General features: G+C 37.9%; 1 protein-coding gene across 3 annotated transcripts in view; it reads left to right on the top strand.

Moving 5' to 3' along the window:
- The window catches only part of KCNAB1 (potassium voltage-gated channel subfamily A regulatory beta subunit 1), a 176,997-nt gene that overhangs the window by 22,509 nt on the left and 138,492 nt on the right, over positions 1-15,996 (top strand). For 2 of the 3 annotated variants that reach the window (XM_070946575.1, XM_070946574.1), the window contains exon 1: positions 5,338-5,558. The exons of the other annotated variant lie outside the window; for it this stretch is intronic. In XM_070946575.1, coding sequence (XP_070802676.1) covers positions 5,338-5,558 — 221 coding nt within the window. Of the gene's footprint in view, positions 1-5,337; positions 5,559-15,996 lie in introns of those variants that run through there. 3 annotated transcript variants of the gene reach the window in all.

The raw sequence follows: 15,996 nt of genomic DNA, 5'->3' as shown, positions 1-15,996 counted from the left end.
TGAGAGTACAGATATAAATTTGATTATCATTATTATATTGAAGTTTCCAGGAAAAGGACAAGATAATTTGTTTGTAGTTGTAATTTAACTACAGTCTCAAGAACCTTATCTGAGAAAGGAAATTGATAAATATTATTTAAGAGTGCAGGGTTGAATTGTAGCTTCTTGAGGTACATGTAGTCACTTAGCAATTGTTCAAAATTACAAGATCCTTTGCTCCCCCCCAAAACTATTCATGACCCAATTTTGAAATGTTCTGACATTTGCTGATGCACACATTCTTATAGTGTGCAAGCCTACCACAAGTTGTACATCAGAAGCATCTGATAAACTGAGCTGCAGCTCATGAAATGTGTTGTTGAAAAGGATCCTGCCAGATTCCACAGATCAAGAATATTCTATTCCTGCCTTTGTTTTTACCTATTTCACTTCTGATAGAACCTCATCTTTGAAAGCAAGAATACAGTCATTCTCCCATGGACAAGCATAAGCCTTCTTAGATATGCATACATTAGAAAACATGCAGATACGCACACGTGCATACATACCTGTGCACATACATGAGTCCCTCTGGAAATTCAAAAAATGCAAAAATCTGTGATCAGGCAACATGTTAACACAGGAAACAAAATCAATAAAAATATCTCAAGATAGTACAGATAGTCCTTGACTTAAGACCACAACTGAAGACAAAATATTTGTTGCTAAGTGAGACAGTTGTTAAGTGAGTTTTGCCCTACTTTATGATCTTTCTTGCCACAGTTTTAAGTGAATCACTGCAGTTGATAAATTAGTAACCTGGTTGTTAAGTGAATCTGGCTTCCCCATTCACTTTGCTTATGAAGGTTGCAAAAGATAATCACATGACCCAGGGGTGAAATGTTCCCGGTTCGGACCAATTCGGGCAATCCAGTAGTGATTGTGGCAGGTGGTTCGGAGAACCGGTAGCGATGCCGGCGCAAGGCTCCGCCCACCTGCCCGGGTGTCGTTACTTCCTGCTTTTAAAAGGTTAAAAAAAAGAGGCTCTGGTGATCACAGCTGTGCCGCGTGATCATCAGAGCCTTTTTTTTTACATTTTAAAAGCACTTTTTTACAACCTATTTGCCCAAATAGGCAAATAGGTAAAAAAAATGCTTTAAAAAAGCCAAAAAAAAAAAAAAGTTGGCTACGCCAACCCAGACACATTACCCCACCAAACCACGCCCACAGAACCAGTAGTAACAAATTTTACATTTCACCACTGACGTGACCCCAGGACACTGTGACTGTTGAGTATGAACCAGTTGCCAAGCATCCAAATTTTGATCATGTGACCATGGGGATCCTGCAATAAGTGTAAAAAATGGTCATAATCACTTTTTTCAACGCTGTTGGAATTTTGAATGGTCACTAAGTGAACTGTTGTAAGTAGAGGACCACTTGTAAGGGACAATTGGAATCTTAAGGACTCTTCATCAGACTGGTTGTTAAGACAAGGATAAAGTCAAAATGAAATTCTCTTTTAAGTTGAACTCAATTTCTACTGACTTTTTGGATGTATATATAAGTTTCTCGGCATTAAAATGCAAATAGTTTTACAATGCTTTTGGCTTCACAGAGTACCTTATACTCTGCATTTCTAGAGATTTGCATCTCCCATCCAAATAGTAACTGGATCCAATTCTCCTTAGTTTCTTCATCCAGATAAAATCAGCTATGTGCTGCCCTCTGCTGAGAATAAAATGTAGGAGCAGATTTTTTTAAAAAAAATAGCTTTTGTACTGCACTTAGATATAAGCGTATACCAAATCAAAATACATAAAGTACTTATATACTGAACCAAGCAGAAGAGGGATTACACAATGCCAATTTGTGTACATATTTTATATCTGTGGATCTGTTTTCATTGCCATTGACAGCCTGAATAAGTGAATAAAATGGCAACATTTCCAGAAAAGTTTTACAATTATCTTTCCCAGACTTGAGAGGAAATGACTGGCCCAAGATCATTTTCTGGCTTAGGCAAAACTAGGCAAAACTAGAACTCATAGTCTCCTAGTCTGAAACTTTAATCATTACAGCAAGCTGTCTCTCAAAAATTACCTCACATGGGCCATAATATTCTTTTGTCTGCAATCTAAAATTGTTTTAAATCTTAAGCAAAAGTTTGATCTTTTTTTAAAAAAATTGACTGAGCTGTTTTAGCTCATTTATGTAATCTGATAATTTTAATAGGGCTGGGAGTTTTTTTTTAAAGTTCTTCAGCCTGGTTTTAGATATTATTAACTATTGCATTTTCATTATTTTAATTTTCTCTTATCCCATTTATCATTTAAAAAACTGTATTTTTTGTCAAGCAACTAATAATCCATTTAAGAAAACCAGAATTGTAGGCTTGATTAGGAAGTGGGAAAAGGTACCCCCAAAGTATATGATGCAAATCCCTTCAAGTTTGTTGCCAATGGAGTTATACAGACCCTTGCAGGAAATCACCAGGAATTAGGATACGAAAGAGATTTTACATATTTTTACTAAAGTCAGAAACATGAGTCACTTCAAGTTCACAAATGTGGCAGAAAAAAAAAGAAAATGAATATTTGCTGAAGAAAAAATATTAAACAATCCTTAATATTTACCAAGGACTCACGGGTATTTACATCCAACCTCCTGATCAAAACTTACTTTTACATTGGCAGCTGAAGACTGTTTTATTCCAGGTAAATTATTTGCCCCTCAAGATTATTGTCACTTGGCCAGCTGTCTCTTTTTTAATTGGAGATGCCTTGAAGTAAAGTTGGGATTGTCTGCAAATGAAAATATATTTCCCTGAAGCCATAGATCCTTCTACACCTAAAACATTTGATTTATGCTGTCATAAATCAGGTTCATTTAACCCAGAGGTACTAACATACGACCTATAGACTGCAAACTTCCCCATCAATACCATGTGGCTTTGATGTAGTTTCCATGGCAGTAATGTCGGGTACCAAAGTTCAAAAAGCAGATATGCCTCTAACATGGGTACGGGTAGGACTTTTATTTATTTATATCCATTTTTATTACTTTTATAAATAATTCAAAGTGGCAAACATATCCAAAACTTCTTCCTCCATCTATTTTCACCACAACCTTGTGTGGTGGGTTGGGCTGAGAAAGAGTGACTGGCTCAAAGTCATCCAGCCAGCTTTCATGCCTAAGGTTGACAAGAATTTACAGTACTTTAATTACTACATCAAACAGTTAAATTCTTTAGGAACATGGTCCTTCCATCTTCATTCCCACAAAAGAACCAGGAGGTATTTCTTAATCTCCCTGGAGTAGTCTGGTGCAGGATTTCTTCAGCAAAGCATCCTTTCAGATTTTATTTTCCTTGTCCATCGTTCCTTTTTTTCTTCTCCTTCCCCTTTCCCTGCAAAATCCTCCAATAGTGAAATCTATCTATGTTGAGCTTCAAGGCTTTAAATTACTGTATTCTTCTGCCACTTGAGCAAAATAAATGTTGCTGGACCTCTTTTCAAGATTGTTTGGTTCTTGGCCCACACTGAGGTCATCTATAGGAATAGCTCTTGGGATGCTCCAGCAGAATGAGATCCATAAACTGCTTGAAGGTATTCCTGAAGGTCTGCAGCTTCAGACCTCTTAGTCCTGTGTGAAAGTGGGCAAGAATGTCTGTTTAGCCGCACACAATGTGGCATATTTTAGTCCAATGTGTTGCACAAATCCAGCCGGTGTGGGTTAAGTTTCTGGACAACCCGGAGAATTAGAATTAGTAAAATGTGGTTTAAAGAAAAGTGGCCAGCGCACTGCGGGCACACAGCCAGTTCTCCAAGAAGGTGCTCAACCCCCCCCCCAAAAAAAACCCCTCTCGTCCGTCGTTGGAGTCAAACGCCGATTAACCCACTATATTTGGTGCTGAAAAGAAAGTGGGCGGCGCTACCTTCGTTTAGCTACCTGGGGACCCACGAGAGACGCTTCACGCTCTCCCGTTCCCACACCAGTGTTCGGGTTTAAGAGTTGTTTTGCTTTTCGAGTCATTGGCGAAGCATGCCACGAGCTGAACTCCAAGCGACAGGCCGCCACGAGGTTTCGCGTGCTCCGACCACGGGTCGAGTGCGCGCGCGCGCCCGCCCGCCCGCTTTGTGCCAACTTTTGGGATTAGCCTGGTTCTTACAGTAAATGGCCCGACTTCGCTCAAAAACCGTGTGAAGGGTCTGAGTCGCAACCACGCGTTTGCGCGAACGGGATGCTTAATCCCGGCGCCCCTCATAAACGCGCGCAGGCTTTCTAGCACCTCAGCCTGCCCGGCGCGAGGGATTAACGAGTTAATTCGTCAGCGCGCAGCCGGATACTTCTTTCTTTCTCCCCTCACAACACACACACACACACACACACACACACACACACACACACAGAGGTTAGCGCGCTTTCGCCTCCATTTGTTCTGCCCCTATGTGTGTGTGTGTGTGTATATGTGCGGGGGCTCAGTTTCCGCGGTGTCGGCAGCCCCGCAAAGCGCCTCTCCACAGCGGCTGCCGCGCAGAAAAGGGAGGAAAAAACCCGCCGCCCTCGCGCGCTTTCCTGTACCCTTCCTTAAAAAGGGGGGGAGGGGGCGCGCGTTGCACGTCCCGCGACGGAACCGCATCGGAGCCTCCGGTTGGGTGCAGGAACCGGGCTTCGCTTCCAGCCAAGGGTTTAAATCCTGCCGCCCGGGGGAACGGAGGGGGATCCGGAGGAGGCGTGGCCTTTCGTAGATGCCGACGGAGGCTAGAGGGAGGGAGGGAGGGACGGAGGTTTCGTGGTCTTCGGGGAGCGGGGCGGGATTAAAGCGGTGTCAAGACTCCTCTCGAGTTCTGCATGGACACGCTTTCGTGGTCCGGCGAGGCTCCGCGACTCATCTGGCGGGTGTTGCCTGCGCTGATTTGAGCCCTGCGTTAAAAGCAAGAAGATTAGATGCCGCCGCTTTACCTTCCCTGGAAAGATGCAGGCGTGAGGTTTTTTGCCGAAGCGGTGGACCAAATGGAAGGTTTTTCTGCCTAAACACTGAGGGGGGACACACACACCACACACACGAAGGAGAAGGAAGAGGGGAAAAGCGATTGTAAAGTGCATCCTCTGCCGTTTTCATTTTGTGCTTTGGGAAGTTCCGCGCTCGCTCTGCCTCGTAGGTTGTTGCTGCACCACCACCAGCCCCCCTATACACTTTTGTTGGAGCACGCCTCGGGAGGCCTCGTTGAACTGCGCCGGGGACGGAGGTCTTCGGCTCCTGCAGTCCTAGCCTCTCAAGCAGGAGAAGTTTTTTTTTTTTTCCTCCCCTTCTTCTTCCCCAATTTGAAAAGGAAAGCTTGGCGAGAGAGAACCATGCAAGTCTCCATAGCGTGCACGGAGCATAACCTCAAGAATCGGAATGGGGAAGACAGGATGATCAGCAAACAGACCTCCGCCGCTCCAAATGCGGTCAATGCGGCCAGAGCAAAATTCCGGACAGTGGCGATTATCGCTCGTAGTTTGGGAACCTTTACCCCCCAGCATCACATTTCCTTAAAAGAATCCACTGCAAAGCTGACAGGCATGAAATACAGGTATGGCAGATTTTTTGGGTCACATCTCGGGATATTTCTTCCCCTCCACCATCCCGTGCACCTCAAAGATTGTTACTGACATACAAAGTTATTGACATATAAAGTTCGTTTTCCCCCAAACAAGAAACAAACCCTAGAATCCTTTTTTTTTTTTGAAATGAAGTCACCCAAAAAAAGTTTAAATCCTTTAGAAATCTTGAGCATTGGGTTCCAAATTTGTGGTAATGTTGGTTTTGGTGCTGGCTGCCTCCCATTAACTGGGATTTTGGTCTTTGCAGCCCCAAATAAGTTTTGGTGATTTTTGTAATTTTACTAGAGATTTCATTTGTAATTAGGGGATTTGGATTACTGAATCACTCTTGAGGATCTGTTCAGGAGAAAGTTTGCCTCTCAAGGCACCTGCTGGGTTGTTCAGAAAAGCAATATCTGTTAAACTCAGTTGGATGCTCTTTTTGCGTATTTATTTATTAACTTATGCCACTCATTTCCCTTTTGTATTCTAATTACCACTGGAGCTCATAATGAACTTCTTATCTGCAACAGAGAAGGATTTGCTTTGAGTAAAATGTGAAGTACATTGCATAATACAGTAAAGAAATAAGTGTTTACCTGCAGAAGTGTTATTTTTCCACAAAAGAAGCCAAAAAGAAGGCAGTGAAGATGGTTGCTGACTGAATTCTGAGTTTCACTGTATTTTATCCTGATTTTAAAACAGGATTTTAAAAAAAACTTGATAAAATGAATAGCTGTATTTAATGGTGTAGTCAGAATGACTCCTTTGAGAAGTCATTTATTTGGCATTTGAATAGTTAGTTCTTGAATACAAGAGGACACAAGCGCTTATTCCCACACCTATCATAAGCAGAGTTGTTGCTTAGTCATCAGATCACCTGCTGAATTTACTGCAGTAAAATTGTGAATGGTATTGAAGGTAAGCTCTAAACATGAGTTTTAATTCCACTGAGTAAAGAAAGTCAGTGTTCCTTATGCAGGCTTGTCCAGAAGTAGATCCTCTTTACTTTGAGCCTTACAAACAGGAGAATATGCAAAGTATTGCAGCTCTAGGCTTAGTTGATAAAGCTGACCAAGATAGTGAAAGCTTTCTTGTTCTTATAATTTAATGCATGCATTTCAATGAAAAGCTTTCATGGGACTAGAATTTAGGGTCTCCTGGTTTCTAAATTGGTCTAGCCTTAACTGCTAGATCAAACTGAATAATCAATAGACCATCTGTGAGAAGAGAGATCTTTTCGTTTCTCTCTAACTCCAAATATTCTCAGTTGTAAAGTTCATGCAGTCTATCATGCAGTATGATATATTCCTTGCCATCTCCATGTAGAGCTTGAAAAATGTCGAGTTAAAATCCTGGAAAAGGAGTGAAAGTCAGTTTTGATAGTGTTGAAATAAATGAATCAGTGGTCTGATTCATCAGGCAAGTTCTTAGAGTTCTACAATTCATCTGATGATGGCCCTCCATTTACATCCTTGACCAGGACCCAACTCCTTGTTCTTTGTACCATTCATCTTGAAGTAGTACATTTTTGTTTAAGAGCAGGAATATCACTACCTCTAGACTTGCGAAAGTTAGGTTCTAACGTTCTTCTCCTTTAAGAGAAAGTCCATTTTCCAAAGATACTTTGTAGTTATTTACAGAGTGTTCTGAAAACCATCTATCTTTTTCTTATAAGTTGTACTACACTGTTTTTTTTCAAGTTTTGGAAACATGGTAAAAAGTTTTAAAATAAATCTCCAGTGAGTTATTGCTGATTATGATATTACACAATAATATCTTCCTTTCATACTTTGAATATCCTGGCATGAACTACAAAACATTTTCACTTATTAATTTTAACCTTCACTTTTTAAATTGGTTTGTTTATATCGTAAATAACAAGAATGACCATGTTATAAATCTCATTGTTCAGGATTCTTTAACTAGCCTTAGAAATGTATGAAGGATGTTCATATACCACTCACAAGCTGCTCCTCCATTGAAGCTAAAAATAAAGACATAAAATAAATAACAATACCCTTTGATCAAAGAAATGCTATGAGATATAAAAGGACAAAATCACCTGAATTATGCAACATTTGCAAGAACACAAGAGTTTTCCTGGATCAAAATGCATCCTTATCTAGTTCAACATTTGGGATCACATAGTGACCAATCAGGAATCTGGAAACTTCAATCACAATCCAAAGAGAATCCTCTTCCATGTTGATGTCCATTAGTTGTAGTTATTCAAGACAGTCAATACAATGCTCAAGATTAGTAGTGATTGATAGTCCAATTATCTAACCCCATTTTAAAATTATATAAATTGTTAGCCATTATATTCAATGGCAGTGAATTTCTAAGCTTATTCATTGAATAAAGAAATAACTCCTCAGACTTTCCCACAATTAGGTTCAGTTGGTGATTCTAACATCCATATATAGGAAACATCAAATTAAATATATACAATTAAAAACATTGGTGTTTTTACATGGTGTGACTTTTCTGGTTTAAACATTCCCATCAAGTTTTACCTTACAACAAATTTAATTCATCTTCGATATATAAGTATGTACAGTCTATCACATTTCAAACACATATATTCATTTATCTGTGAAGATTACTTCAATACCAATACCATTCCTACCTCTCACAGAATACTAGCATAATCTTTTTTATCAATTTATCAATATTCTTTTATCCCGACATTCCTCCTCCTCTCCAACCATTGATACATTTTATTCCAGATTTAATAATATTCCGTTTCACCCTTGTCTTTGAGTTCTAAAGTCAGCCTGTCCACTTTTATTCATATTTAATAAAAAACTTTTTTAAAAAAGGAACCATCCATGTATAGTTCATATGCATATCAGGAAAATATATTAGATATATTCTTACCCAAGCTGGGTCTTTCTTCAGTTTAAATTTTATAGACCAACTATTAACTTTAGTTGTATTCCCCATCTTGGAACGTTAATGAAGACATCTGGAAGGAACCAGATTGAAAAAAATTTCAGGTATTCATAAAATCAGTATGGGCTGTAGATGACTACTTGGAAAGTCAAGACAAAAAGTGTCATACTAAGATTATCAATCAGACTTCGTTATATAGACAGTACTTATTATCTTATCTGCCTTTGCTTTGTTTCTAGAATTAATTGAAATGAAAGTTTGTGATCACTATGCAATCTTTGTCTACTTGCTTATTCTTGACTTTTTCAGCATACCAAAGAATTTTGAGAATAAAAGGAACTGAGATCCTTCAGTTCTTTAGGATGAGTTTGGGACAAAAATTAATTTTGCTCTATAATTGGAGTTTGGCATTTGGTATCCTAAGAATCTTGATTTTATATTTAAAAATTCTCTAAACTTTCTGATGAAGAATAGCTCAAAAATATATACCGATAATTGTAAAAAGATCCAAGACCTACGTAGGGGTTGGAGAATATATGAACCTCCAGGTGGAAAAGACCTAGTCATATATATTACAGAATCATGATAAATGTGTACCTTTTGATAAGTAAAATTATTAGACAACCAGCTTTGGAGCTAAAAGCTGTCTTATGATACCAAAGATCCCTGCTTTTCCAAAGCCTTCAGTTGCATTATTGCCTTGAAAATTAAATGTCATTAGAATGTTATGATAAAAGTATATTTCGGTTCCTGCTAAAGAAAAAAAATCCTAAATATATATAAGACTTTTTAGATAACACTTTTCAACAGAATGGGTTTTTTTTTTCCTCATTATTGTACTCTTTCAATTTTTTTTACACTATTTTGCCTCCTACATCTGGTAGGCATCTTTTGAACAGCTACACCTGAAAGGAACAGCTTCCTTCCTGAAAGGAACATCTCTGTCAGTGTTTTTATATAAAAGCCACACATGAGATAATTATTGTATAATACAAAGGTTGAGCAAATAGGAGATGCAGTGACAGGAACAAGAGGATCATTAATAGCAGAGTTTTGCACCAGATCATAGATAAGCAAGAGAAAAATATTACTTCTAGTTTTAATGCAGTTTATACGCCAATGAATTCAAAAGACTACTAGATTTAGTAGAGAAGATTTTTTTTTCTATTTAAGATTATCTGCCATAAACTTTTATTCCTCCTAAGCTGATTTCTAGGTGGATTTTATCTTTATATGACTTAGAAGTCTGAGTGGGAAAGCAATTTAATGTAACTGAGACAGAAGGAAAAGATTAGGTTAATATATTGTTTTTAAAAATATCAATATCTTACTGCGTCCTGAGAGCCAGTTTGGTCTAGTGGTTAAGGGGGCGGGCTAGAAACCCAGAGACTGAATTCTAGTCCTGCCTTAGACATGAAAGCCAGCTGGGTGGCGTTGAGCCAGTCACTCTGTCTCAGCCCAGAACATCAGGCTTAAGTGACAACTGGTCAGTCAACTGGTCCTGTCTCAATCAATGGATCAACAATCAGTTGATCTGAAAAAAAACAACAGAGCCTGAACCCATGGTAGAAATGCTTCGAAGTTTTTATATGTGCATATACATTTACTGTGGTTAAGATACTGAGCTTGTCGATCAGAAAGGTTGGCAGTTCGGCGGTTCGAATCCCTAGCGCCGCATAACGGGGTGAGCTTCCGTTACTGGTATCAGCTTCTGCCAACCTAGCAGTTCGAAAGCACGTAAAAAATGCAAGTAGAAAAATAGGGACCACCTTTGGTGGGAAGGTAACAGTGTTCCGTGCGCCTTTGGGGTTTAGTCATGCCGGCCACATGACCACGGAGATGTCTTCGGACAGTGCTGGCTCTTCGGCTTCGAAACGGAGATGAGCACCGCCACCTAGAGTTAGGAATGACTAGCACATATGTGCGAGGGAAACCTTTACCTTACCAGTCCTTATGCATACCCATCTATTTACCTTCCTTTTCAAAGGTACTATATGTACTGTATATAATTACATGCATTAATGTACTTCCTCCACTTAATGAGCAGCTATTAAAAGTATTCCCGATTATCAGAGGCAGCCGAATTGTATTGAAATGTATTCGACTCATTGTGATGTGGATATATTTAGGGACCTCTAAAGAAACCAATCAGTATGCAACTGCATTCCACAATAACATGGATTGTTGCGAAACTACTCAGCCCATTTCTTACAGTATATGAATATTCATGAGATTTGGGCCTTGCACCTGAGCAAGTCAAAGATGCTGCAGTCACTTCTGGGTTGTACTACAGATAACATACTAGAGGCATCTACAGTAGCAGGATGCCTCATAGCATTGATAAATATTGAGTGGGGAAGCAGTTCACAGGCATTGCGCCTTACCAGGTATGTACACCTCCTGGCTTCACAGAGGAATCAGACTTCAGTTCTGCACTTTCTTTGCCTTGTCTAAAGTGGCATTAAACCTGAAGGATTCTTGAATTTTATTCTGTGTGAGATGACAGCAGTCTGACAGGCTAGTGAAAATATTTGTGCCATAGCTGTATTCACGTTATGATTCATTTTATTTGTGGCCCCGAAATGGTCTGTATGCTCAAATGCTATTTTACCAAGTGCTGCAAATATTTGAAAAAAAAATATTTGTTTTGAAATGTGTGGCAGAGATTGGGAAGTATAGTTTTCCCAATTACTTTATTAAAAAGAAAACTAAATTAGTGCAATATATTCCCTCCTCCTTCAATTAATATCCTCTTAATAAACTATTTTTTAAAGTATTGTTCTATCAGCATATCCATTCATAACTCATTTTATAAACTCCTCCATGTTTAGTGAGGTCATTCTGTTCTGGATCCTTCTATGGGAAAAAAAAATCATAATATTGTTACCTCAATTTATTGGTACTGACAAATTCTGTTACACCAGAGATAACTAGGATATTAAGAATAGCCCTTTCTTTGAGTGGAGTGAGCTGATAGATGCCAGGAGATCAGAGAAATGATAAGGCATTGGAGGATATAATTGCATTTGTCCCACAACTTGTCCTGCAGGCCATACCTCTTCTGCTTCAATCTTAACAGAATACAACTATAGGAATAGCACTTAGACTTGTATACTGCTCCATAGGGCTTTATCGTACTCTCCAAGCAGTTTACAAATGTCAGCATATTTCCCTCAACAATCTGGGTCCTCATTTTACTCAGCTCGGAAGGATGGAAGACTGAGACAATTTTGAGCCGATCAAGATCGAACATCTGGCTGTGGACAGAGTTTGCCTGCAGTACTACATTCTAAACACTGCACTACTGCCACTATGTCATTAAAAAGCTTCACTAATATTATGAACATGGATTGTGGGTGTGGCAAAGTAGGATAATATCTTTGATAATGAGATCTCTTAGGCCAACAATGAAAAGGGGAAAAAATCAGTTGCTCCTGCAGCCAGATGAAAATCAGATATAAAGGATATAATGTCATCATTCAGGGAGTATCTTGTTGGAACCTTATCATATTTTATCATATTTTATTTATATATAAATCTTATCCTTTATTCCTTGTATATACATGTCTGCATCCCATTGTATAACACCAACACAATTATTAAATTTGTGGATGACACGACAGTGGTGGGGCTCATTAATAAGAACAATGAGTCTTCTTATAGAAAGGAAGTATAAGGGCTGACATTGTGGTATAAAGAAAATAATCTTACAGTTAACACCAAAAAAAATAAAGAATGTATAATTGACTTCAGGAGGAAGAGACAGATATACAGTACATTTACCATTGTACATAAATGGTGAGGAAGTGGAGAGGGTTGGTAGTGTTAAATTTCTGGGCATTTATATCTCGAAGGACCTCTCATGGACTATGAATGTTAACATGCTTGTGAAGAAGGCACAGAAGAGGCTGTGCTTCCTGAGAACGCTCAGGAAGATAAATATCTCAGCATCTACTTCTGTACTACTGGTAATAGCAATGGTGCTACTATCGCAGCACCATTGAGAGTGTCCTGACATACGGCATTCCTTCATGGTATGGGAGCAGCTCTGTAGCAGACAGAAAAGCTCTACAGAGAATCATTAAAATTGCCCAGAATATCATCAGGCTCCAGCTACCAGCCCTGGGCGACATCTTCGAATCTCACTTTTTGAGGAAGTTGCATAACATTCTCAGAGGCTCTTCCCATCTTGCTTACAATCTTTTTGGACTGTTGCCTTCTGGCAGAAGATACAGAACAATTAAAACTTGGACCACACATTTTCTGAATAGTTTTTATTCCAGAGCTATAATTGTACTCAACAATGAATTAAAGGGCCACTATCAATGAGCTGTTGGACAACATTACTTGGTCTGTTGTGTGGATGTTTGGGTAGTTTAGGGGTGGGGAATTTGTGGTGAGTGGGGGGGGGTGTTTGGGGATTGTTACGTGTGTTGGACCTGGTCTTTGGTGTTAAATGAATTTCGTTGTATGGGTATACTGTGTATACATGTACAATGACAAAATAATAATAATAATAATAATAATAATAATAATAATAATAATAATAATAATAATAATAGTAATAATAATTTCCAACTTACCCTTGAAACAGTTTGAATGCACTCAGGTGCTGTGTTGTACCTAAAGATACTAGAAAATGTTTGGCTTGGAGGAAAAAATAAAGGAAAAAGGAAAAAAAGTACCCTGAATAAATGATTAGTAAATGTAGCAATATATAGAAAACCATAAAAGCCACACAGTGGGCTTCTGATTCTTAAACCACTACATAAATGGATAATATAACCTTTTAAAAGAAAATGTAATTCACAAATTCAATTACACTATCATGAGAGCGATAATGCGACTCTTCATCGTCCTTTTCTAGTGGCTATTGAAACCTTTTAAACAAATGTAATTATAATTTGTACGATTTACTACTTTAAAATAATAAAAATAATGAAGCAATACTGCAAATACAGTAACCTCCCAATATTGAGAAGTGCTGAAAAGAGTAGTTTTAAATCACATTCAGTTCCCACCATTTATCTTTTTATTTCATGCTACAGTATGTACATTTGTCTAATGCAGTTTGTCTCAGAAATATCAGAGCTATCCCTTTGCATTTTCTCTTTGTTACATTTTAAAGAGCTGTGGAATAATAGCACTATGAGTGACTAGTCTGCTGTGGAAAGGTGGAGAAGCTGTGTTGATCCCAGGATGTGAAGCGATGTGAGTAGGAAACAGATCAACCCACATATTCAGTGGAACAAGAAATAAATTGCCTCAGCAGGAGTCCCAGTGTAGGGTGATCATACAGGTGCAGCACTGATTCAGAAATGGTGCAAAGATTCTTTTTGTTTAAGTGACCTAACAGGAATCCTGGTGGGTGATTCTCCAGTGACAACGACTAACACAGCAACAGTCATCACAGAAAAATCTTTTTGCTTGCTGTAACTTTTACAAACATAATGCGTGAATCAAGGTGCCCCATGTTTACCTTAATATAAGGGTAGATGGGAATAACTTTGGAAAAAGGCACTTTATAAATCACAGTTTTTCAAAAAATACATGTATTTTTAGACATAATTTTTAATCACAGTTCTCAGTCATCATTGAGTTCATTTTTAAAACAATTCACAGCGCAGCTTCCGAATCTGTAAGACTAGCTTGAGTTAACTAATATTTGCATTATGTTCCATCAGACAAGCTAACTTTCACAAAATCTGATTTCATCAAAATTTGATACTGAGTAGTATTTTTTTTTTTAAAAAGGTGCTTATTTTATACTTTCCTGTATCATTTGTTTAAGTTAAAGCTCTTCTGTTTTCTAGCCAATCAACAAAGTTTGCATGTTGCCCCATTCAAAAATAAAAATGCTTCACATACACAATTGTGATTTTTTTTACACACCCACACCCACACCCCTATAAGGTTGAGAGTGAGTGGGTTGTCTAAGATAGTTTGTTAGTTCATTGTGTAGGCAAAGATGTGAATTGGAGCATTTAGATTTGTAGTTGAATGTCTCCACCAATATATGTGGATTACTTAAAAGCTTTTTACTAGGACAATGGGAAAATTTGCGTCGTTCCATCTCCTAATTTTGATGAATCATTTGAGAGCTGTTAAATAACAGTGGCTTTTTTTTAATTGCCACTGCACAGAGACCTACTCAGATTCCTTGAAATCAGCATCTTTGAATTTGAATATAGTACTGGTTGGACAAAAGGAAACTGATTTGGAGCTCTAAAAATGTTACTTAGTTTGCGTAATGGAATGTCTACAAGAAAACAACCAAGCTCAGAGCTCTGAATACTTGAAGAATATTTCTATTTGCACTGTTCTGGTCCACAGTTTCATTGCTTGGTACATTTGGATATAGCTATGTTTGTTTGTTTTTTTTCTGCTCTCCATGAGATGCTTAGGAAGAAACAAACAAACAAAAAATATCAATTGATCAGTGTCAAAAATATCTTTTAAAAATGTGTGATTAAGTACATTTAGAAAAGAGTAGCTGAAGAATGCATACTGAAATATTGTGCCACATTTGTTTTCTTAAAATGCAGATTAGTACCGACATGATAAGAAAGATTTATGAGTCAACGTATAGAAATACAAATGAGCTACGGTAGCTTTTTATTTGTTAAAATTGCTAATCTCCGTGCTTTCCGCCGTGCTCTCAAAACCCTGATGTTCCAACAGGCAGGGCTAAACATATGAACATGTGAATGTTTTTAAAATGTTATCTAATTTTAGGTTGGGCCAAACTATGTTATAATAATAATTTTAATTAGCAATTTTATGATGTTTGTGTATCTATATTTTTCTTGACTGTACACCGCCTTGAGTCCTACGGGAGAAAGGCGGTATAGAAATATAATAAATAAATAAATAAATAAATAAATAAATAAATAAATAAATAAATAAATAAATAAATAAATAAATAAATATATATATATATATACTAATTAGGTTCCATTTTGCTTAGTCTTCCAGCCTGGAAGACTATTCACCTGCCTGAAAGACTATTCACCTGTAGCTACCTGATAATATTTCACCAATCATTTCACAAGCTACTCATATTTAATGGCAGAGCTCAGCAACACCATTCCCTTTGGCAATGGGAAAAGCAAAAGCTGATATATGATGTGGATGTTCCAAATTATTTCTGATCATGCTTTTTAATTGGAGGACAGCTTTGAGAATGTGCGCAGTTGTATATAACTCTGGCATAGCTACTTTGAAGATGCTACTGTCCATCTGAAATAAAACATGAAGGCCCCTTCATATGAATAAATCACATTTGATCTAGAGATGTTACACATCACTAATTTTCTTGGCAAATTGAAAAAAAGGCAGATATTTGAGTTTTTAAATTATCATCATACCGTAGGAGGAAATGGTATTCTTCCACTAATATACAATCAATTTGTTTCAGCATCTTAGTTAGATCACGATTAAGTTTCTTAAAACAGAAGCAACAATAAACTGCTACATCTTCAAAGTCAATCTATTTCACTGTTGGCACTTAGTGATGGCATCAAGCTGTTC

This window comes from Pituophis catenifer, unplaced genomic scaffold (assembly GCF_029215685.1).
Source record: "Pituophis catenifer annectens isolate HBS135680 unplaced genomic scaffold, rPitCat1.0.hap2 SCAF_6, whole genome shotgun sequence".
NCBI classification, from domain to species: domain Eukaryota; kingdom Metazoa; phylum Chordata; class Lepidosauria; order Squamata; family Colubridae; genus Pituophis; species Pituophis catenifer.
This window is presented reverse-complemented; position numbering and strand designations above follow the sequence as displayed.